Raw genomic sequence first — 25,601 nt, forward strand, 5'->3', positions numbered from 1 at the left:
TCACTAAGAACATAAATAAAGTTTTGCGTTGGCTCACTAGATCATTAGGACAAAGCAAACAGAAACAGGCATGAGCTGCAGTCCTGTGGCTCCCAACAGATGTCATATAAAAAAATGCTGCTTCAGTTATTGTCTTCATGTTTCCCAAAAAGTGCTTGTTTTAGATCTTTAAGAAACCCTCCACCAGAGAAAGCTGGTGCCATACAAGAGTCCATCAGAGGAGTTAGCGACGATGGATTACAAAAATAAGCTTCATGGCAGCACTGTGTGAACACCAGAGAGAGATCATCGCAGGTCTAGCATAGATACAGCGCCTTCTGTGATCCTAATGTGGTTACCATCCTGAGAGGGAAAACATAAGACAAAAAACACTATTTATCATGTGTAAACCTGGACCACAAAACCAGTCTTAAGGGTCAATAATAATAAATAAAAAATCTATACATTTGACCCATAGGCTACAATGTATTTTTGGCTATTGCTACAAATATCCCTGTGCAACTTAAGACTGGTTTCGTGGTCCAGGGTCACATGACTCACGAAACATAACACTGTTTCAAAAGACAGGCAAATGACAGAACGCTCAGGCGTAGGTTGATGTCACTTACAGTAAAGAGAGGAGGTTCTCTGGGGTGCGGATGAAAGCCTTTCTGAGAGCAGGATGAGATCTCCTCCATGCCGTAGTCAGTCAGCCTGAAGTAGCCCGTCCTGTCAACATCAGTATTACATCAGCGCTTCTCAAGCTTTTAACTCCCAACGCCCCCATTTGACTTTTTTCCACAATCTGTGATCCACTGATGAATGATTCAGACACTTTGAAGTTAAGTGTGACTTTGACTTGAGTGGCCACAGCATCTCACTTGTACTGTCACTGCTGTCATGTCTCTCATGGCTGGACTTACTCGTTGAATTTGGGAGAGCAGACGATGGCGATGGACTCCGGCAGCATCATCTGGTATGAGCAGTGAGTGTGCAGGTCAACGCTGGACAGGAAGGCCGTCTGAGTGGGGTGAGTCTGTGGGGTGACATCTGAATGATGACTGTCCTACAGCAGTAACTGTATGGATCCACTACTCTACTACGGCTGGGTATCGAGTTTGATACTTTTTAGACACCGACCGAAGATCCTCGATACCATAGAGTAATCGAAAGATTTTCAAATTTCAATACCTAAGGGGTTAACCTTGTCAACGTCGGTGAGCCAGTATGCGTGCTGCATGCTTGATGTACACAAATCAATGTATGCAATGCGTTTTGAAATGAAAACATACTAGTGTAAACATAGCCTTAAAGATGTGGAAACTGAAAACTATTTGAATTTTATTAAAACTGTTTGGACTGATTTATTGTGTTTATTAATTTTGTTCATTTGTGCTTTTTTTGTTCCTTATGAAACCAAAGTTTGAGGTAATGTGATCTTGTTAAATCAGATTTCATAAAACTGGTATAGGAAAAATATCGTTCAGGAACCGGTATTGAAGTCGAGGTATCGTATCGGTATCGATAGTGAAACTTTTTGCACTAAACCCTGTACTGATGGACCTTTAGGGAAATGGACGACAAAACCAGTCTTAAGTGTCAATTTTTGACCTAAATGCTGAATAAAAAAAGCTTTCCATTGATGTATGGTTGATTAGGATCAGACAATATTTGGCCGAAATACAACTATTTGAAAATCTGAAATCTGAGGGTGTAAAATAATCAAAATACTGAGAAAATCACCTTTGAAGTTTTCCAAATTAACTCTTAGCAATGCATATTAATAATCAAAAATAAATTTTTGATACATTTATCCAAATTATTTTTGGCATGAAAGAAAAATCTATCATTTTGACCCATACAATGTTTTTTTGGTTATTGCTAAAAATATACCCCAGCGACTTAAGACTGGTTTGGTGGTCCATATGATTATTTCCTCTTTGATATATTTTTTTTTTTGTATCATTTTATAGTTACATGCTACTGGATACCTGTGGTTCATATCAGTTGTAAAGCAGGAGAAGGCAGAAGTGTGACTCACGTGTATCCAGCCCAGCGTGATGAGGTCGTACTGGTCCTGCACCAGAAACAGCTCCTCTTCGTTCTCTGTGTCACAGTAATCTGGACCTCCACACTGCTTCGGCACGATCACGTGTGTCACTGTAAACGCGTTACTATTCTGCAACAGGCACACAAACACAGATAGATTATTCAAATAGATGTCTTAATGCACTGTAATAGTAAACGAGGCAGTCGTGGCCTTATGGTTAGAGAGTACCTACTGGTGGAAAAAGAAATCGGAGCCATGGTTATTAATTTTGTGCTGCCTGAAAAGCATTTTAGACTCTCTTAAGTGCCGGTAGTCATCGATCTAAATATTATGATCTACCAGAGACGATGGTTTAAGCTACCGTATTTTTCGGACTTTAAGTCGCACCTGAGTATAAGTCGCATCAGCCCAAAAATATGTCATGATGAGGAAAAAAAACATATATAAGTCGCACTGGACTATAAGTCGCATTTATTTAGAACCAAGAACCAAGAGAAAACATTACCGTCTCCAGCCGCGAGAGGGCGCTCTATGTTTATTAAGTGTAGACTACAGGAGCACTGAGCAGCATAGAGCGCCCTCTCGTGGCTGTAGACGGTAATGTTTTCTCTTGGTTCATTTCTCTTAGTTCATGTCAAATTAATTTTGATAAATAAGTCGCACCTGACTATAAGTCGTAGGACCAGCCAAACTATGAAAAAAAGTGTGACTCATAGTCGGGAAAATATGGTAAACATTTTCTGTTCTGTTCTGTTCTACTGAAGAGGAAAAAGTCACCAACATCTTGGATGGCCTGAGGATGAGTAAATTACCATCAAATTTTCATTTTCTGGTGAACTGTGTCTTTAACAGATATTTTTTTCTAGTTAAAATGTTCAATCGCAGCAAATATTTCATCCCAAATATTCATCTCAATCACGGTCTGACAAGCCTTGTGCGAAGAATATTTGAGCTTTGTTATTGGTAACAGGGAAAATTTAGGTAATAAAGGAATAATAAATCATGCCACGAATTAGAGCGGCACGAATCTGGATAAATTGAGAATCATATTTTTAATATTTTTGTCTCAAATAGAGATTGCAATTCTCCAACGATTCAGAACTAAACTAAATGTATAATTTACTACAAGCAAGCTGTGACAAAATATTCATAGCTACAGTCTTTTTTATTATTAAAATGATGAGAAATTGGATTAAATGACTAATTCAATGACTTCAATACTTCATAAATACTACACATTTCATTTCTGAATGGATCAACGTTTTTGAACGAATCTCTTGAATAAATGACAAATAAATTGAAGTCACTTGTCACCGCCTAGTGGCTAAACAATGTAATCAACAGTTTTTTAAAGTGCGCCAGTTACTTTCTAAATTTGATTTGCTCTATTTTGATAGCTACCATAGACATCAGTGTTTACACCCGAACTATTAACTTTCATCCCAGTATTTCTGTGATAATACGAATGATTGTAATTGTAATTGAAAAGAAGCGGTTTCTTACCTAAACATGGGAACCGCTCTCTGTGTCAGTGGCAGCACGAACACAGATTTGAACATTCCAGTATGACTTTTCCCAAAGATTTAATAGACACAGGCGAATCGTTGTCATTTAGAAATGAGATCATGATCTTTCAAACGATTAATTGTGCAGCTCTATGACAAAGTCATACCAGTCTCCCACAGAGTATCCCACAGGTCTCCACTGCTCTTATGGTGTTGTTATTGGCCAATCGCAGGAATTTGCTGCAAAGCTCAGCAGGAACAGTGATCTGCCGCAAACCATCAACCATAGTAGCTGAAACACAAAGAACAACTCTGAGACAACCTGACAACACAGAGCCTGAGGCTGCTCTACGTCTAGTGAGGTTTGAGATCTAGCCGTACTGTTGTTGCTGAGGTGACCCGGTTTAAGTGAGCGGTCTACAGTCGGGGGTGCAGCTGGGCTGGGAGCTGACGGAGCGCTGTGATTGGCCGAGGGGGACTCTAGGTAGGGCAGAGGCGGACCCTGGATCCCAGGGATGAGCAGTGTGTCGTCTTGGTGAGGCACTGGTGTGTTGAACTCATGCTCACGCTGACGGTCCTTCTGCCGGATCATCTCCTCAAACCTGCTGAACTGCTCCTGCTCCAGCTGCCTCCTCTGCATGTCTGCCACCCGCTGTCTCTCCACCTCCAGCTCACGCTGCCGACACAACTCCTGCTCCAGCGCCTGAGCTTCTGCACGCTGACAGACGACAGAAGCACAACCATATGACTGACCAAGGTGGAAAAACATATGCTTCTTTAACTTTGGAATTAATTACTCCGAACACGTCAGTAATGCATATAAAAAAATACTTTTAGACAAATGCATACATATATACATATATATATATATATATATATATATTTTTTTATTATTATTATTATTACTATTATTATAATTGTGACTCGATAGTCTCATTGGATATTCATTGAATACAGTGTTTTATAAAAACAAATCTGAATAATTTTTTATTATTTCATAAGGCAGAGCAACAAATAGTAAATACTAAGAAATACTGCATATTTACCATGAACATGTATATGTTTATCATGATATCTGGGGATTTTCGTGGTAATAAAAATATATTGTTAATCTAGTATTATGGAATTACAATTACATTACTTGAATTTTGGAAAAAAATAATGTCTGTATGTATTACCATTAAAAGAATTTGGGACATGTGTTAAATAGTCATGGAAAAAATGTGAGAATCAAAAAAACAACATGTTTGACAGGTTTCATCGGTTTCACTTTTCTATCATGATAAGGTTTGGAATAAATGCCTCACCTTTTTGCTGATAAACTCAGCATATTCTTTCTCATATCTTCTCAGTAAATGTTTCTTCAGCTGCTCTGCTTGAGGAAAAGCCGTCTCCTTTAGCTTCTGTGTGAGGAACAACATCAAAACTGAGGACACTGATAAGTTATGATGTTCATTTGAGATTATCAATCTAGAGTTCACTAGACTACATTACCCTTAAGATCTCTTTCTTCTCAGGAATATTACAGAGTTTATATTCTGGATGCTTGGGGAGCTTTTCAATGAAAAGCCTGGTGGGTTAAAAACAACCAGAGTTAAACCTGTTGTAAGTGAACTGGACATTGCCAATATTACTCACACATAACAGATGACTCCCATTTAAGTTAATTAGATACTCTACCCAAAAATGAACATTCTGTCATTGCTTACTCACTCCCATGTTGTTCCCAACCCATCTGACTTTCTTTCTTTTGCAGGAAACACAAAGGAATGTATTCTGAAGAGCATTGGGAACCAAACAACATTAGAGACAAATCATCTTTTGTGCTCCACAAGAAAGTCACACAGGTTTGGAACAGCATGACGGTCAGTAAATGATGAAAGAATGCATCAGATGGAGCTAGTGCATCATTCAGGTCTTCATACGTGATGTATTTGTTGTAGAGGACAAAGGCGTGCTCCGTGTTGCCCTCCTCGGCGTACACATGGGCCATGCGGATCACCTCCATGCCCGAGCGGAAGTATCTGCGGAGGGGCACTGCTTCGTTCATGTCCACCGCGCTGCCCTTCTTGGTCAAGGCCCGAACCCGTTCATCAGGGGTCAAACTCACATCGGCGTGGTCCAACATCATGTGGCCAGTGTCCTCAGTCTAAGCCTTCAACCCTGTTATACAAACGAGAACACGTGACAGACAAAACTGGATTTCTTTTGCACTTCTGAATGAAAGAATTTATTAGATTTACTATGCAACTACATCAGCTTTATTGAATGACACATATGAAAGTCTTAAAGGTACAGTAGCAAATTTCATACATTCTTACACTAGTGAGTATAACATTAACTGTGCTGACAGAATAAAGAGCTTCAAACAGGTGATATATCACATACAAAAACTCACTTTACAATATTTAGCAAAATATCATAAAATAGCAAGCAGCTGGGGCCGCCTTTATTGATTTCTTTGTTTAAATATATGAATTGTTGTGGTGTGCATAATGGTTTTATATCAATATGTGCAGCTAGCTGGCTAATAATGTTAGATGATAAAGTCTTACCTTGATAATAATGACAGTCTGTCTTTCAGATCACAGTCACATGAGCTGGAGAAACTCGTCCATCGCCTTTAACTGTATTTGATGGGAATAAAGGCGAGTTAAACTGTGTTATATGGCTCTGTCTCCATCCTTGTCGCTGTAATCACTTCCTCTTCCTGTGCTGTGCGACACAAACTAACAGCCGCTCTCAGATCAGTCAGCTCTCCTTCTGTTGTAGGGTTGCCAAGTTTTCACAACAAATTGCCCGCCCAATTGCCTTTCGGTGTGGGTCTTCCGCTAAAAAAATCGTGTCCCGGGGATAGAATACAAGTTTTTTGGCGTTGTTCCCTTTATAAAATTCTTATTCCAGGGGCTAAGTATAACGTTATTGGGGTGGTTCTAACCCGCGGCTGTAAAGTTACAGTAGCACAGTTTTGTGGGAAAACCCCGGACCTGGCAACACTGTTGTTAATACAGCACGCTCTCTGACAGACTCTCGATCGATCAGATTCAAGGTGTGTCAGGTAATATGTGACTGATAAACTTTTACTGTTTACTTAGTGCCATTAACCCAGGAAGCATTCTAAATAAATCATTTCTGTAGTTGTTGTTATTATTAGTAGTAGTAGAATTAATCGATTTGTTGTTGTCGTTAAACAACAACAACATATTATTATGTCGCAAATAATGTTGTATTAAATGAGAAAATAGTGCAAAATATAGACTTTTTTTTGATAGCGATCTCAGACTTTAAGTTAATCCCCACTGTAGTAAAAGTTACTGTTTTATGGCAGTAGCCTAAGCAAGGTCTGTATTGCTACACTGGATTCAGTTCTGATGTTTTTAATGATCAGATCCGTTTTTTAATCAAATGACAGAATGCAGTTAGTTATTAAAATATTACATTTATTATATTGTAGTTTTTTTTTTGTTCCTGCATAAGTTGTGTCATATATATATATATATATATATATATATATATATATATATATATATAGGTGCTGGTCATAGAATTAGAATACCATCAAAAAGTTGATTTATTTCACTAATTCCATTCAAAAAGAGAAACTTGTATATTATATTCATTCATTATAATAATAATTACAATTCCTTACATTTATATAGCGCTTTTCTAGACGCTCAAAGCGCTTACATAGTCAGGGGGTATCTCCTCATCCACCACCAGTGTGCAGCATCCACCTGGATGATGCGACGGCAGCCATATTGCACCAGAACGCCCACCACACACCACACACCAGCTTACTGGTGGAGAGGAGACGGAGTGATGAAGCCAATCAGCAGATATGGGGATTGTTAGGAGGCCGTGATGGTCAGAGGCCAATGGGCGAATTGAGCCAGAATGCCGAGGTCACACCTCTACTCTTTTCAAAGACATCCTGGGATTTTTAATGACCACAGAGAGTCAGGACCTCGGTTTAACGTCTCATCCGAAGGACGGTGATTGTTGACAGTATAGTATCCCCATCACTACACTGGGGCACTAGGACCCACACAGACCACAGGGTGAGCACCCCCTGCTGGCCTCACTAGCACCTCTTCCAGCAGCAACCTAGTTTTCTCAGGAGGTCTCCCATCCAGGTACTGACCAGGTACTGACCAGGCTCAGCCCTGCTTAGCTTCAGTGGGCAACCGGTCTTGGGCTCCAAGGTGATATGGCTGCCGGTTACAAACCATTACACACAGACTGATATATTTCAAATGTTTATTTCTTTTAATTTTGATGGCTATAACTGAAAACTAAGGAAAATCCCAAATTCAGTATCTCAGAAAATTATTGTGAAAATATTGTGAAAAGGTTCAATATTCAAGACACCTGGTGCCACTCTCTCATCAGCTAATTACCTCAAAACACCTGCAAATGGCTATAAATGGTCTCTCAGTCTAGTTCTGTAGGCTACACAATCATGGGAAAGACTGCTGACTTGACAGATGTCCAAAAGACGACCATTGACACATTGGAGGGCAAGACACAAAAGGTCATTGCAAAAGAGGTTGGCTGTAACGAGCTCTGTGTCCAAGCACATTAATAGAGAGGCGAAGGAAAGGAAAAGATGTGGTAGAAAAAAAGTGTACAAGCAATAGGGATAACCGCACCCTGGAGAAGATTGTGAAACAAAACCATTTAAAAATGTGGGGGAGATTCACAAAGAGTGGACTGCAGCTGGAGTCAGTGCTTCAAGAACAACTACACACAGACGTATGCAAGACATGGGTTTCAGCTGTCGCATTCCTTGTGTCAAGCCACTCTCGAACAACAGACAGCGTCAGAAGAGTCTCGCTTCAAAAAGGACTAGACTGCTGCTGAGTTATATGAAAGTATATTTTGCATTTCCTTTGGAAATCAGGGTCCTAGAATCAGGAGGAAGAGAGGAGAGGCACACAATACCCGTTGCTTGAGGTCCAGTGTAAAGTTTTCACAGTCAGTGATGGTTTGGGGTGCCATGTCATCTGCTGGTGTTGGTCCACTGTGTTTTCTGAGGTCCAAGGTCAACGCAGCCGTATGCCAGGAAGTTTTAGAGCACTTCATGCTTCCTGCTGCTGACCAACTTTATGGAGATGCAGATTTCATTTTCCAACAGGACTTGGCACCTGCACACAGTGCCAAAGCTACCAGTACCTGGTTTAAGGACAATGGTATTCTTGTTCTTAATTGGCCAGCAAACTCGCCTGACCTTAAAGGGTAACTAAACCCCTGATCAGAGCCTGACTCCACCCACTTGCAATATTTGACAAATGGGCAGAGCACAGCGGAGATAGAGCGGACGAACCGAGGGCGGGGCAGAGCAGGTGGGGCGTGAACCTGAGATCCGAGATTGATTGACAGCTGCTGTCAAAGTCGCTAATAAAATGGAAAGTGACTGTAGTGACGCAAGTAGCTTTGCAACAGAGCGTTCATTTTAAGTTGAGGACTTCGCTCCCCCACCTTCACCTGAAGTGGAGGATGTCGAGGTGTCTGTGGACACAGGGCCTGAACCATATCAATTCGAGTCGCTGGCTCAAACTGCGGTCGTAACTCCCGCATCGCGATCAGCATCCAATGATGCTAGCAAAGCAGCCATGCAAGAGAGATTTTCCAGAGGGGTTTTCCAGGCCAAGTGCATGCAACCACTAGCGCCTTAATTTCAAGTCTGCTGGAAACTATGCAATCCAGCAGTGCTGTTGCAACCAGCAACACTACACCTACGTACCATCCTGACCACTGTAAAAAACGTATACGCCAACTTGAAGCTATCCTAAATGATGCAATACTATGCAACTAACTAACTATTCTTCTAACAATACTAACGTTACACTAACAACTATGCTAATTAACTACATAGGCTACACAAAATAATCTAAATAACTATATAAATGCTATGCTAAATAGATACTATAATAGTCTATCCTGGTTGTTTTCAATACTCGCAATTCCAACTCCTGACTCACTACAGTGATTTTGACGGAACAAGATGGTTTTATACTGCCAAGGGCATGGCAGGTCGTACCAAGGGCGTGGAGAGCTGGAAACTGCTTAAGTCACCTGCCACCGCAAACATCCAATAGGAAAAATCAACTGCAGTAGTCACCGTTCAACCTGAAGAGGGCAGCACTCAAAAAAGTCACTTGAATCAATGAACATCACTAATAAATCCCAATTCTTACAGATCATTAACTAAAAAAAGTTGGTTTAGGGTTTAGTTCTTTTAACCACATAGAAAATCTATGGGGTATTGTTGTGAAGAGGAAGATGCGATATGCCAGACCCAAGAATGCAGAAGAGCTGAAGGCCACTATCAGAGCAACCTGGGCTCTCATAACACCTGAGCAGTGCCACAGACTGATCGACTCCATGCCACGCCGCATTACTGCAGTAATTCAGCCAAAAGGAGCCCCAACTAAGTATTGAGTGCTGTACATGCTCATGTTCATACTTTTCAGTTGGCCAAGATTTCTAAAAAATCTTTCTTTGAATTGGTCTCAAGTTATATTCTTATTTTCTCAGATACTGAATTTGGGATTTTCTTTAGTTGTCAATTATAATCATCAAAATTAAAAGAAATAAAAATTTGAAATATATCAGTGTGTGTAATGAATGAATATAATATACAAGTGTAGCTTTTTGAATGGAATTAGTGAAAGAAATCAACTTTTTGATGATATTCTAATAATCTGATCTGTTGGACTCTAGGTGGTGTTCTAGTTTCTCGTGTGTGTTTTCTTTTGTCTGTTTGCAGGGTGGAGACAAGCGGCATGTGCAGTGGTTTACCTGTGATATATTGACTGATAAAAGGGTCTTTTTCCAGCGGTGTAGTGTGCCCCGTTTGATTTTAACTTCTCTCCAGCACCAGACATTGAGCATTCTTTAATATATTGTTGTTTACTTTTCTCTTCCCTTTTGGATGTACCTGTAGTTTAACTTACGTTAATGTTTATTTTGAGTTAACTGTGAAAAACAATTTGCATTGTTAATCATTTTTATCTTTTTTTATTATTATTCACAAATCTCTAACCTAAAACAATAGAAAATTGGGGGAAAACTCATGAATAATTCTGACCATGACTGTATATCCATATATATATATATATATATATATATATATATATATATATATATATATACATACACAGCATATACTGTATATGAAGTTTTTTATACTTCACTTTCAGTTAATGTTCAGTTGACAAGAAGAGACGAGTCAGAGGAAATCAACTTTATTCCAGTTCTTCTCAGAGTAGAAAAGTTGCAATAGTTTTAAAGATTGACCACAATAAACAGGTAAGTTAAACATCCTTCATATATTTTTCCCCAAGTAATAATTCAAAACAGGTCCTGAATGTCCAGAAGAATGGTTGTGCAAAGCCACTGGTTGTATATCAAATCATCATCACAGGCTTAAGAGAGAATAGAGCAGGGATCACAGTATAGGCACACATCAGGAGTGTGATTGTGTTATACATCGCACCAAAAAGATCAGTTTCCCATTTTAGGATTAAGAAGAGGACGGGTATATAGCTGTTTGTTTCTCATTTCTGGGCATGATCTAGAATTGGCAGAGGTATTTTCATAAATCAAGTGTGGAACTATAATACCACTGTACACCAAAAACAATCATCTTTAAATGCATCATTAACTGCTGCAAACAACAATGGTGTTTTCTTCATCAGCTAAAAAGTGGAATGACTCCAGAACCGGATGGCTTCATTCATCATTAAAGTCACTTGAGTCAAAGCTCTTAGAAAAAGGAAAAGTGCAACTAGTCAGAATCAAAAAAATTTTTTTTTTCAAAGTGTCCAGGTGCTGTTCATTTAGAAGACCACAACTGAACCACTGACTGACCAATTCAGATACAAATAATTTCAAGAGATTCAAACACCTCACGTCAAAGATGGAGAACATACTGTATGCAAAAAATAAAATAAAAATCTATCAATGATCAGAAACATTAAAACACAGCAGACCTGGCTGATAATGATTGTTTTGGGCCCTAGTTTTACCTTATATAATTTCTGTGTTTTATTGCATAAAATCCAAATTAATTAAAGTCATTTTTGGTGAAGTAAAATTACAAGTAAAAAACTATAAATACATTTCTTTCTGACACATGAGCTACTGTGAACTACTGGTCTGACTGGGCTGGCAAGTAAAATCCTTCATGTTGAGCCCTTCAAAGCTAATTTATCAGATAATATGCATTCATAGTGTTTAAAACATCTTTAACATAGTGACAAAAGCTTGCTGCTTCTTTACTAGTCCACACCTGAAGAAAGAATTCACGTGTCCCATAAACATGTGCGACCAGCTTCAAGTGCTACAACAATTCATAACTCAATCATTCCCAATCTCCCATAAAACATCATTCAAGCAGTCAACATATACATATCGTTTCCTTCTGTATTACACATTTCACCCAGCAATAAATAGAGAAAAGAAAAAAGAAAACCACGTAACTCTACCAAAAAGGCACGGCAATTAAATTTAAAAAGATTCCACAGAACCAACATCTACAATATGAACCTGCACAGCGGATTTCAGTTATGTGTTTGTAATGCTCTAAACCTAAATGAAGATCATCCCAGAAATATTAGAGCTACAGTAGACATCGTCATCATTATTAATATAATTTGGGATGAATTCGTGACAGCTGCTGTGCAGTGTTCATGAGTGGTGATATACAGTATGCCTCATTATGTGTAATTCAAGTTTCAAAATCAAGTCAAATATTTCGATTCCACCACCGCTGACTCGTCTGACTGGTTTCTCTCACTGGAAAACAGAAAAGAGAACTCAATATAGTTTCATTTCAAACATAAGAAAATTGACTGGTCTAAAAATGTGCACAGAGGCAGAAACTGTAACAGAATGTACTGTTATAAAGCGGCAACAGATGTTTTCTTTATTAGATGGTAGTTTTTGGTCTTTTCTAGTCTGTTGTTAAATAAATGAATAGATAGGAGTGTTAACTGGCTGTGTGTACACAAATGCTACTTACACGCTGCTCCAGTTTTTGGTAATCTGATGTCTTGGGTCTCCGTGTGCTTCTTGATCTCCGGCCCTCAACGACGAAGGCAATAATCTGCAGGCGAACGTGAAATAAATAACTGTCATTTAATTGCCACTTGACATCTTTGAAATACAAAATACCCGACAAATACGGGTCTCTAGGATGTCCAAACAGCGCCACTAACCCTGCGCTTGTTGTGCCTTGTGACGTACAGCACAGCCACCAGTATAACGGCACACACCAGATACGCAAAGAAGTGGCTGCTCTCTGCGTTCTCTGACTGAAAAGTTTGACTGATATCATCCTTGGTTTCTGTTTTGCTGTTAAACTTGTCCTGTTCTTTTACACCCGCAGTATCATCAACACCACCTTCATCTTCAGTCTCTCCGTCATCGAAATCATCGGCTGAATCTGCGTTTTCGTCGTCTGTAGGGTTCTCAGTCATCTTCTCCACACTCTTGTCAACCATTTCATCTCCACCTTCTTCAGTGGGTTCAGGGGTATTATCGTCTTCAACCACATTTTGGGCAGTAGTTGCTGGCTTTTCACCTTCTTTTCCACTTGGTACATCTCCACTGTCTTTTTGCTCCTCTTGACTCGTTTGATCAGGTTTGGGGTTTTCTCCACCATCTCCAGCCGAGTCTGTGTGTTCGTCAACGTCTTTATTTTGCTCATTGTCTTCATTTCCTTCAGCTTTATCTTTTGTACCAGTTTCCAGGATTGTGTTTTTATCCGCTGCTATATTAGGGTCAGGTAGGGTTTTATTCTTTTCATCTTGTGCAGCATTTCTTTCGCTTTCAAGATTTTCTTCAAGAATTTGAGGGGTGTTTGCCTCATTAACCTCTTTATTGTTGTCCTCCACTGTGTTCACAGGATCATTATTACTTTTTGGCCCATTTGCTGATGTGCTCTGCACACCATCCGTATCTTGATCTGCGTGCGGTTGGATAGGAGCTTCTTCTGGAGTGTTATCTGACAATGGACTGGTGCAAACTGGAAAATAGCACAAAAAAAACACAATAAAATCTTGGGCATAACACACAGTTCAGTTCAGTTAATTTGTCATATGTATAAGTGTCAGTGACCATATGCACATTGAAATGCTTTTTGTAAGGCTTAGGTAGTTTACTGCAATACAATAATAGAAAGAAAAGAAAAAGTATTACTAAAAATACAGGGGCAAGCAAGATAAAAATGTAAAAAAAGACATGTTGAATAATATTTACAACAAATTCACATTGCAATACAATAAAAAACAAAAGTTTGAGTGGAAGCTGTGCACTGAGGTAGATATATATATATATAGTATGGGTCACCATACTTGGCTGTATGTCACGTCACTGATTCACTAACTATGTACACTACCATTACACTAGTACACTTTGCATATTGTATGCATTTTGATGATACTATAGTTTAAGCATATAGGATCATGAAAACACCAAGTGAAGGAATATCTTGTGAAAGAATCGTATCCCATTTCTCCAGTAGAGTTCCTCAGAATCGCAGAATCAATGCCAAAGCACATCTCATTTCTTCAGGTGGCCCAGCACCTTACTAAGACAGTTCATGTTGGTTTATGCTTTCATTTTTCATCTGTCTGTATATCTTTACCTATTTTACTAAGAGAATATACAGTAAACAGGTATCACACATGTGGCAATATGGCAACGTGTAAACAAAGGCGAAGCAGGAAGTCGATCCTATTTCAAAAGCAGGAATGTTGTTCATCCAGACACTCTTCATCTGTCACGCATTGCAAAAGTGGGAAAAATTCTGCAATTTATCTGAATAATTAGCCAACAATAATAGTAGAGATTGTCTTTTCATTTCCAAATACGGAAAATACGCACGAGGACAGGGATTGAGATGTAAACACGTCACGAGGTTTATCAATCATCGTACCTCAGTCCCACAAACATCATCTTACAGTATAACAATGGGAACACACCGACTCACCTTGATACAAGCAAAGGACCACGACGAACAGCGCTGTTAATCGAGTCATGGCTTCAGTCAGAGATGCAGTGACACCGCGGCACGAGTTTGGCGAAGCGCCGACGCGATTCCGGTGCTCGAAAATATTATTTGTCTTAGATATTTGGTGTCAGTGGGCGGAGCATACAACATGAATATTCATGAGGTTCCTGTTTCGAGTAAAAGCGACTCTGAAAATATTAGTGATTTGTCACTGAAACGCGCAAGATTTTCAAAAAGGAATGTTTCAGCGTAGAACGAATGACATTATATTGTATTAATATTCAAAATAATTGTAAGATTGTGTGATTGTCCTAATGATTTACCTGAGGTAAATGAGCCTACAGCTATATATATATATATATATATATATATATATATATATATATATATATATATATATATAAGGGGGGCACTGCCCCCCCCCCCCAGACCAGAGCCAATTAATGCCTGTCTTGTGCTTTGAAAAATAAAAATAAATACAGAATTCATATTTTCTAATTACTGATTTAAAATAATTAATTCTAAACTTACTCATTATATCCACAAAAATTATAAGATAGGACAAATAAAATTAGAAAATATGAATTCTGTATTTATTTATTTTCACGCTTCTTGCGCACGCTAGTTCTGATTGTACGTATAGTAACTCGGCAACTACGCAAGAATTGTAGTATGTTTGCGTAAAGGGAAACAGACATTCCGAGGGGAACAGAATCGACTGCATTGTGATGCAATTTGAGATGAATTTGAGATTCAGATGAAAATATTTTGACTGGTAAAGTTGTGAAATCAGCAACCTTGCAGTACTTTAACAATATTTTACTTATATTCTACAAACTTGTAACAATTAAAATGTTTTATATTTTAATAACAAATGGCTAAATCAAACCATACAGTAATTTGTATATTTTCATTTCAAAGAAAAAAGTAGATTACTTTTGCAAATAAAGACAGCAACTGATTCTGTGTTTTATTAACAAATGTGATGAAGGCATTACATAATTGACATTTACAACACATCTTTATAAATATCAAATTTTGAGGTCCCCTCGAAAACGAGATGTTACCTCTCAAGGGGTTTTCCTCTTCACAATAAATTTGACAAATATATGTTCAAAAAACAGGTCAAAGCCACACAAGTGTCTGCTTTGTATAGGTGTTTAGGGATAGGCCTACTGATCAACACAAGCAAGCACACATCATATGATTTCTGTGGTAAGTAATATCTCTTATGGATCTAAAACCGGTTTTAAATTCCTATATGAACAACTAATGGCAAAAAGAGATTTATACACCACGAACAAACTCAGTAAAATCAGTCTAAATGTTGGGAGAAGGAACATACTTCCGAATCAATGGGACCATATTGTTACTTGCTGCAGTATATAAGGGTGACCCACATGTTTTTAATATTAGTAGAATATCCATGTTCTTTTTTCCAAAGTCATTTATATTTGAACCATGTTTTATTAGGTCGTGCTTGGTTTGATTTACTTCTATTATCTTGATTCCAAAAATTTGGAATTCAGGAACAAAACATTGGAAATCTGTATCGTCTTCCAAAAGGAAACAATTCATACTCTGTATGCAATACATACAGTTGGTCTGCTACAGTTTTTTGTGCTTCCCTAATAACCGACTGTTACAGTGACTCAAGTGACATATACTCCTTTCTCCCAATGGTCTTCATTGTTATTTTAACAAGCGAGCAGGCTTAGACTTTACCTGAATTGTAAGGTTACCAAACCATACCATAATGCCTTACCTAATTATACTCTATAACTTCCTGATAGAATAAATACATGATTTTCTGCTCCACTCCAAAAATCCAGAGTCTACGCAGAAAATACAATCTTCGCTGCATCCACATGAATCCCTCGACTGAGTTTATCATCCATATGGATAGCAAAGTACTTGTAGGAACATACTTGAACTAGCTGACGTTTCATGTATAAACACTGATGATCACCTATTGATCTTGGGTCAGAGATAATCTCCACTGTCTTTTTTGTTTAAAACAAGACGATTTTAAGTAAACATGACCACTCTACAAACTTTGATACTTCTGACATATATCGCTGTGTCATCTGAGAATTTCACTATAAAGTTAGTAGAATCACAGCTTGAACACTCGTTGGTATACTATGTAAAAAGGATAGGAGAAGTAACAAATCCCTGTGGAACACCTGTGCTAATACCTTTCAGATTTTTAATAACAAGTTTTAATAACTCTAACCTGTTGTGTCCGATTAGTCAAAACCTTATTAAAAATGGATTGACATTCAATGTCTTCAGTTTCTGAATTAAAAAGGTGGGGCTTAACTGTATAAAAAGCAGAGCTAAAATCAACAAATAACAGCCGTAAGTGCGTAATATTTTAAATTTGCCAGATGTTTAGTAATAAAAATAAGCGACGGTATTAACAGCATCTTCTGTACTACGGCCCTGTCTTTTTATGCAAACTCTAATGGGTCAAGAACAGAGTTAACTTCTGTCTTTAAAAAAAGACACCATATACTTCTCAAAACTTTTAATTATACAGGATGTCAAAGCTACTGGCCTAAAATCATTGTGTTCACCTGGACCTGGTTTCTTTGGTAATGGAACTATTATTGATTTTTTTTTTTCAGAGATCAGGTATAATATGAGAGTCCACAGATTGCTGAAGGATAGCACACCACAGTAAGTTCCTCTGCACAAGATTTTAATAATAAAGTAGAGATACCATCAGGACCTATGGACTTTTTGATACACAGTCGACTGAAGATTAAACAAGCGTTCTGCGTGTCCAATGTGTCCTCTATTATAAGTGACTCCAAAGCTTCTGTACATTACAGTGAATCATTTGCTTTCCTCAGATCATCATTAGTAATAAGACGGGTCATATTTGAATTCACGTTGGTCATTACCTTAATGGTGTCCCTATTTTTCCCATACTCTGGAAGTCAATGGGTGCCAACAAATGTCTGGGCTTCTAGATTTCTCTTCTTGATTCTTGATTTTTTATTTCAAATTCCTATTATTTGCGATGTGGCCACCCGAGTTTAATTTCATCTCATGAACTGACATCTAAATTGCTAATGTCCTAGTAATTGCAGCTCTCTTCCACCAGAGGCCACCAGAGATTTCCCCAAACCTTCATCTACAGCACCTCTCCAAACCCAGGATGAGACACACGTCACTGAATGCTTCGATGAGAATAAAAATTATGTGTGTAAGCAGAAAAGGGAAGTCTATGGATTGACTAACAAACGCAGGTCATTGCTTTTTTTTGTTGTTTGTTTGCTTATTTTTCCCCCTTTCTTTTGCTTGTTTTTATGTATTGTTCTTTTTGTTTGTTTTCTTTTTTCTTTGGGTTTTGTTTTGTTTAGATTGTTTTTGTTTTTAATGTTTTTTTGTTGCTGTTTGTTTGTTAGTTTTTTTTTTTTTTGCTTGGTTTGTTTAGTGTTTTCTTCTTCAACTATTCATGCTGCATATCATTTCTAGCTTCGTTATCATCATCACAGTCAAGTAATATGGACATTAGTGCTTGCTCACCTAGTGAGACGGGGTAAAAAGACTAAAGTCACTCCAAATCAATATAAATATTAGATTAATTATTATTTCTACATTATTTTGTATAAAACATTTACTTATTAGATTCAATATTAGTTTTACATTTAATCTGCATGCTTAATCAACAAATTACATTTAAAATTGTGCCAAATGTGGAAAAATCAGACGTTTTTTTAAAATAATAATATTTTTACTAATAATAATAATAATGAGTAACAAATAATTATTCAAATAAATATTTAAAACACTTATATTATTAAGTATATAAAAATATTTAATAATAGAAAAAATATATATATTGTTGAGAAATAATGTTCAATTAGAGTCTGGGCTGTAAAGGGCAGTATAAGACCATGAACTTGTCAAAAACCTTTGGTTCACTGGACTATATTTCAGCTTTTCCCCCAATGCTGCTCTCCCCTTTCCTCTTTCACTAACTCTTAATAATATGACCCTTTCAACGAGGCTGTCTGTATTTAACTTCAAATGCATCAAGAAAAATGAATGTGATCTGTCAGTTATTTTTAATTAGCCCTCTCATTCATCACTAAAGAGAACACAATGTTAGAGAGAGTGCGATGGTTTTAAGACTGATTGAAGTTGAGCTCAGATCTCGGAGCATGCATTGACAGGACTCTCTAGAGACGGACTCGAGAACAGAACAGACTCTGAATCTAGAACGAGCAGACCGAGGGCGAGACTCACGCAAAACACCCCGCCAAATTCACCAATATGGCTTGAACGTGTCGCTGAGAAGAACACGAACCCAGAAGACTGAATGGTAGGAAGCAGACCGGGGCCAGCAGATTTAGAGTGCTTCCTAGTGTCTCTTTCACAGCAGATGTCCTCTTTAATTTTAATAACAAAACTCAAAGCTTCATGTTTCTCCAAGTCTGGGTTCCTAAAGGAATAGTTTAGTCAAAATGAAACTTCTCCCATCGTTTGCTCAGTTCCAAACTCGTATGTCTCTCTGCCTTCTGTGGAACGCAAAGATTTTGCCGGTTTTTCATGTTTTGTCTTCGTTACATGGAAAAGCACAGCATTACATTCTGCCTGACATTAGTCATCAAAGACTTCTCTTTATTTATGGTAAAAACGGTCTCCCTCCAAATAAAAATGCCTTTGTTTTTTGTCAGACCATGCGTGCATGAGATTATATTTTTATAATCGTTATCTTGTATGACCTTTAAGACTGTCATGATTAATGTTTTGTAGTGACCAGAGATCTTGCACAACATGCAGATCATGTTCATGTTAATCAATGAAAACCCTGCAGCCTCAAATACTCCACTAGGCCTGATACTGACAATGATCCCTGTTTTTCCTCATCTGCGTTTCCTTCTTTAAGGTCAAATTCTGGTAATAAAACATTAAGAGGCGGTCTTGGGCGCGCGGCCAGGGGACTGGTGTCTTCACGAGGAGCTGCCAGCTGAGACGCTGCCGAATATAATGAGATGTTGATCAAACAATCAATGAGTGTGTTAGCAGTAATGCACATACTGTAACTGTACATCACTGCACACGCGAGAGACTTTGCTGTTACCTTCAGGTGGAACAACTTATGGAAAGGATTTTAAGGCTAAGGAAGCCCAAATATAATTTTCCACTTATTACAGACCCCCTTCCAAAATTATAAAAGCAGCTCTTTATTTTCATTTATAGAACCTCATTTGTGTAAGTAAAATATAGTTATTATAAAGATGAAATGTTATTATATTATTGATATTATATTGATAGATTGATTGGTTTTATAATATAGAAATTAATATTATAGTTATTATAGTTAACTAAATCTAAGAACAACAACAACAACAAATAAAATAAATATAAATATATATATAAAATATATAGAAATAAAGTATGTAAAAAAAATTATATGTAAAAATATGTTAAAAAAAAATTGTCAAATAAAATATATAGAAAATCATAAAACACAAACTAAAACTTTACAATTAAATTAGAAAACAAAATACAAAATAATTTTAAATATTAAAAACTATAACAATATATCAGTGATATTAAATAACATTGGTTTGGATCTCTTTGTAAAGTGTTTTTCATTGTAAATGTTGTTCTGAAGCAGTGCTATAAAATGATTGCATTTTATTAATTAATAAATTGTAAAATGAGTGATTCTGAGTGGTTTGTTAACAAGTCTGCAGCACATATGTTATCATATATATTTCAATATTGTCTAAAAAGCATCCCAGGATGCAACTCATGAGAATGAAGGTTTGTTGTATTTATCTAAAACTATTAACACTCTAAACTTCTGACTTTATTATGAAGAAACAAAATGAGTGTTAGTAGGTCTCTGAATCCACACCACGGCTCTGAGCTGAATAAAGACTCGTGTAAAACTGTCTGTGAACCTGACATTACACTTCCTGTGCACCGTTTCTGTGAATGATCAAGTACAAGCATTCAGTCCTGAAACAGAGTCGTGTTTTCAGCTTCACTTTATAGAAAATTATTGATGAAGACATGAAAGGCTACAGAACCTGAAGTCGTATTCATGTTCGGTCTTCAGTTCCTGTTTTACAACCATTTTCATCAATCACAAATCCATCTCAGCTTCTTACATCCACAACAAGCACATCTGAATGGACTGGCCAGTTAATCAGCCAACTGAAAATGACGTTGTTCCTCCTCTTTCAGACGCTGACAATCAGGCCACCGCTCTATTCATTTGGCTTTGCACTCAAGAGCTAAGCTGATGTATGTATGCTTTTGTCTTAATATTGATTGTCGGAGCAGAGGAATGTAAACACAATGTCAAGTGATTCAGACACATCAAAGGCTGAACCTGGCACAGATTCAAGATCAAAGGCGGGCGCACCGGCAGACGATTGGCCAGGGGCCAGTGCGCTCTAATGAGCTGAATTAACATACTAACTCTGACCTTGTGAGGAGCAGACAGATGTCTCTTCTGAGAGAGAGAGAGAGTTCAGCGCACGCTTCTTTGTTCAGTACACACATTTAAAGAGGAAGGTCTCCTGTCGGCCGCGTCTGATTATTAAAGACACAATCCTTCAAATGAAAGAGATCACAGATGTGTGAGAGGCTAAATGTTAGACAATTGTATGATTTAATTTATTATTATTCTTTTTTCAATTCATGCTATTTAGCAAAAACATTTGTCAATAGAAAAGTTAAACAAGTGTAGTATACATTATATTCATACATCCTGAAATCAAATAATCCTGGAAAAAAAGGAATATGGTTTTTTACAAAAATTTGAAGCCACACAGTTGTTTTCAACATTGATAAAAAAATAAAAAAATAAATAATAATAAAACGTTTTCTTGAGCAGCAAATCAGCCTATTAGAATGATAATAAAATAATATATAAATATAATTTTAGATTATATATTCAAATACAAAACAGCTATTTTTAAACTGCAATAATATTTCACAATATTAACTGGATTTTTGATCAACTGCAAAATAAATGTAAATTAAATATTTGGGTTTAGATTTTTAAACTAGAGTAAAATATTTTATTTAATGATTAAATAGATTTATATATTTAATTATAAATAACTTTAATATAATTTTGGAATTAAAGTGATATACTATTGTTGTATAAATCTATTTAAATTATAATGGATTAGAAAAATTTGCATTTTAGAATAAAATATTTATTTTATACTTAAACACATTCATATATTTAGTTATAAATATATAGAAAAATTTAATATTAATAAAAACATTAATAATAATAATATTAAATGTTATATTAGAAATTAAATAAATAATACAATTCTTGTTTTTATACAAAAAAAATATTATCTTTAAATATATACCAATTATTAGCACAAAAAATGAAATGTTAAAGTTAAATTATAAAACCTAAAATACCATTACTGCTTAAAATAAAGGTCTTTTCAAGACAGATTAGAAGATATTTTAATGAAATGCTAACGCAACAAAGTGCAACACAATTAAATAATATCTGATCTCAGGTAAACACAAAACAGTGCTGTGCCTGCAATCCGCTGGAGTTAACAAGCACTTTTCCAAGAACTGACTTGGAGAAAACAAGCTTGGGAGAATAACCACAAATATCTTTCTCCAGCCAAACTCTCTAACAGGCCAGTCATATTAAAGTCACTCAGCCCGGCGTGTGTGTGTGTGTGTGTGTGTGTGTCGGTGGGCGTATGGAGAATAGGCCAGCGCATCAGAGTCCTAGCCTTAAGGAGCCAGGCTTTCTCTGTTGTCTGACAACTCATTACCTTTAATTTGGTTGATGGGTCTAGAGCTAAGGGTACACACAGAGACACACGGGGCCCCAGAGAGCATTGCAGGGCCCTGGATGATGCAAGGCATATTTCTCGCTTCTCTAATGACTGCTGAGCAAAATAAAATATAAGCTTTTGTGTGCATGTGACTGACAGGTCTGTACCTCACCTGAGGGCAAAGAGGGAAATGAGCACTCAACGTGTGTCAACCTGTCTGTCTGCATGCTCACACACACACACACACACACACCGCGTGTCACACAGATACATCTGACAGAGGGGGCAGTGCGACCGTATGCTGTTAAAACCGCTCATAGTTGAATCATATGGGAACCAGCACAAACTGTAAGACATCATTAAGCAATTAGTGATAATGATGCGTTGCATTTCCTCACAGTTGACTTGATTGGCTTTTGCTGGCAGTGTGAGGAGCGTCGTTTACAGCTCTGGATGGAGCGGGTCTGAATCTTGTTATGGCACATTATTGCAGTGAACACACACAGATGGCTGTATACTGCCACTGAGGACTTTTTTATTTTCAAGGTGTATTTAATAGGAATTGTGAAATAACTGCATGCTATTAAATCAAGTTTGGTGATGCAAGGTAAAAAAAAAAAAAAAGGATAAAATGATCAACTTTTTATCTCACAATGTCAGAATTGTGGGGGATAAAGACTGACAATTGCAGGGGGGAAAAAAAATCTGAATTCGCAATTATCTTTTTATAATATTATTATTATTCTGTGATGGAAAAAAATAGAATTGCAAGATATAAATCCAGAATTTAAACTCAGAACTCAGATTTAAACTCAGATTCTGAGAAGTTGCAATTGCGTTTTTTATTTTTCACTCTGTGGTGGGGGGCAAAAACCTTAATTACAAGATATAAACTCAGAACTTTAAGAAAATATTGCGAAATAAAAACGTACATTTCCGAAAAAAAAAAAAGAGTAAAGATTGTGAGATATTAACTCACTTTATAAAAACATAAAAATCCCAATTTGTGAGAAAAAAAAAGTGAGAATTTGGAAATTAAAAACAAAAAAAACATCGCAATTACCTTTTAAATTGTTATTCTGTTGCAAAAAAACAACAACAATTTAACAGAATTGCGAGATGCACAAAAAAAATTGGAGATAAGATAGTGATTTAGATTATATTGTTCAGTTTTGGGCTACTTGTAAACTGTTGCTTCATGTTGATTTCTCCCTGCTAGTTTGACATATTACATAAACTATATTTGACTGAAATGCTTGTATTTACTCTAAAAAAGGCTGGGTTGTTTCAGTCCAACTTTGGGTCAAATATGGACTAAACCAACCATTGGGTAACATTTTTAACCCAAAAGTTTGGTTAGTCAATTTCAGACACAAAGTTGGCCTGAAACAACCCAGCATTCTTTATAGAGTGTTGAAATATTTTATATTCCGCTAGCGATAAAAGGAGTTTTGTGAAGGAGTGCTGTGCCTTCGAGCTGTGTTTATGATCACTAGTTTAGTGATTTCAATTTTCATATCAGTGACTGAAAAATATTTATTTTAGGTATGGGGGTATATTTTGAGTTTGATATTTAGTATATGGTCACTGGGCTGCAATTGGGCTAATTTTGTTACACACACCTGGCAACCCTGGTTCACTGAGGCTGTGCACAGAGAGTTTCTTGACAGCTGTTTCATGAGAAAAGCATTAAACAACTAAGAGGAATAATCATGGTTGCAACTAAATGTCCAATTTCTCTATTTTGAACTGAAAATATATCATTCATGTCACTGGTGTAATGTAATTCGCAAGCAAGCTCGATTTTGGGACCCCGGTCATTATTGTGAGGCCTCGCGTTTGTTGAAATGTAAATTTTATGAGCGGCCGATTTAAGTGTCAGGGTTTAATTAGGGTCTCGGTGGTCTTTGGAGGCTCGGACACCCGTCAGGAATATAGGAGGTCTGTGGAGGGTGTCACCTCCGCCCTGTTTCTCAGCTCAGGGGAAAGTGAAGGGGACCGTTCTTGGCATCTCTTCCCGTTTCTAAAGACCCTAAAAAGCAGAGGACTCTACCTTGTGTATTTTCCACTAATTGAAAAGCCTAATGAGCTCCCTGGAGCTCCATCCTGTTAGCACGCTCTCGATCACAGCGCCAGCAGCGGCTCGCCAAGCCACAAATAAAGACGCAGCGCGAGAAAGTGAGAGGAAAAGAGAAGGCAGGGTCTGACCTGCTTTTTGTCGTTGTTTTGGGACTTTGCATTCCAGGAAGGAACAGATGTCTATAATTTTTTTTTTTAAACCCGTGTTTATTTTTGGCAGACTTTTTTGTTGCTCTGGCTCATCTGTTTATTTTCCAGTGCGGTTTGCCTAAATTCCACCTATTAAAGATTTAACTCTAATTCCTCTTATATCAGCAGGGTTTCTGGAGAAGATTATTATGCTATCGTTCGGTGCTCTAGATGTTGTTTTTAGAGTATTACAAAATCCCTGCATTTGAGCTAACAGTGTGGCGTTTCCCACGGACACATTTGTGAAAGTCTACACTTGTTCCTTGACTTGATTAGAATGTGATTAGAATCATATTAGCAAATATTAGTTGTTAGAATTATTCACTTTTTTTTCTATTATTATTCATCTAATGAACTAAAAAGCCGTAACACAACAAAATGTTTTTTATTTGCCTATTTGTAAAATCTTGACCTCTTTTTCAATATCCCATATTTAAAACCATTTCAAGGCATTGAACTGATATTCAGTACTTTAATTAAATTAACATTTAAATGACCAAAATATAATATTAAACACATTTCACATACAAAAAACAAACAAAACAAAAACGTAATTAATTATGGTGAGAAAACAAAGAACCAGAATTTTTCAAAATTTTCAGGCAAAATGAAATGTTGGCTGCATCAAAGATTCTCCTAAAAACGTACTGTATTGCAGCTTTTTTTTGGCACAACTGTTTTCAACATTGATCATCAGAAATGTTTCCTGATATATCGATCATTTTAAAAATCCGATCTGACACCGAACTTTTAAACGCTTGTGTATTTTTATTTAATTTATGAAAAATAAATGTTTATCAATTATTACATATCAACATTTGATCTCAAACTAACTCACCCTTACTAATCGATAGCTAACTTAAGGCTACATAATCAACCACTCTTATATAAATTATGATATATTTAATATTCATTGATAGAAAAGATGGTTTAAATCATGACATAACCAATTAATTAAAAAGTGACCCCCAAGAACACAATAACATTCA

The 25,601-nt window shown here is 37.0% G+C and overlaps 2 protein-coding genes across 2 annotated transcripts; both read right to left on the bottom strand.

Moving 5' to 3' along the window:
• Window positions 1-39: 39 nt before the first annotated feature.
• stambpb (STAM binding protein b) lies at window positions 40-6,246 on the bottom strand. Its single transcript, XM_026244349.1, has 10 exons — window positions 6,090-6,246; window positions 5,460-5,697; window positions 5,029-5,104; window positions 4,842-4,937; window positions 3,916-4,252; window positions 3,702-3,826; window positions 2,021-2,158; window positions 903-1,015; window positions 609-708; window positions 40-342 (listed from the first exon to the last, which is right to left on the bottom strand). The coding sequence occupies exons 2-10, from the start codon at window positions 5,663-5,665 to the stop codon at window positions 286-288; spliced, it is 1,248 nt and encodes a 415-aa protein (XP_026100134.1). The 5' UTR covers window positions 5,666-5,697; window positions 6,090-6,246; the 3' UTR covers window positions 40-285.
• Window positions 6,247-10,765: 4,519 nt separating this feature from the next.
• LOC113070992 (trans-Golgi network integral membrane protein 2) lies at window positions 10,766-14,676 on the bottom strand. The gene is made up of 4 exons (XM_026244350.1): window positions 14,531-14,676; window positions 12,756-13,564; window positions 12,560-12,643; window positions 10,766-12,333 (listed from the first exon to the last, which is right to left on the bottom strand). The coding sequence occupies exons 1-4, from the start codon at window positions 14,577-14,579 to the stop codon at window positions 12,331-12,333; spliced, it is 945 nt and encodes a 314-aa protein (XP_026100135.1). The 5' UTR covers window positions 14,580-14,676; the 3' UTR covers window positions 10,766-12,330.
• Between the last annotated feature and the right edge of the window lie 10,925 nt (window positions 14,677-25,601).

The sequence above is a fragment of the Carassius auratus genome, unplaced genomic scaffold, assembly GCF_003368295.1.
Source record: "Carassius auratus strain Wakin unplaced genomic scaffold, ASM336829v1 scaf_tig00005608, whole genome shotgun sequence".
NCBI classification, from domain to species: domain Eukaryota; kingdom Metazoa; phylum Chordata; class Actinopteri; order Cypriniformes; family Cyprinidae; genus Carassius; species Carassius auratus.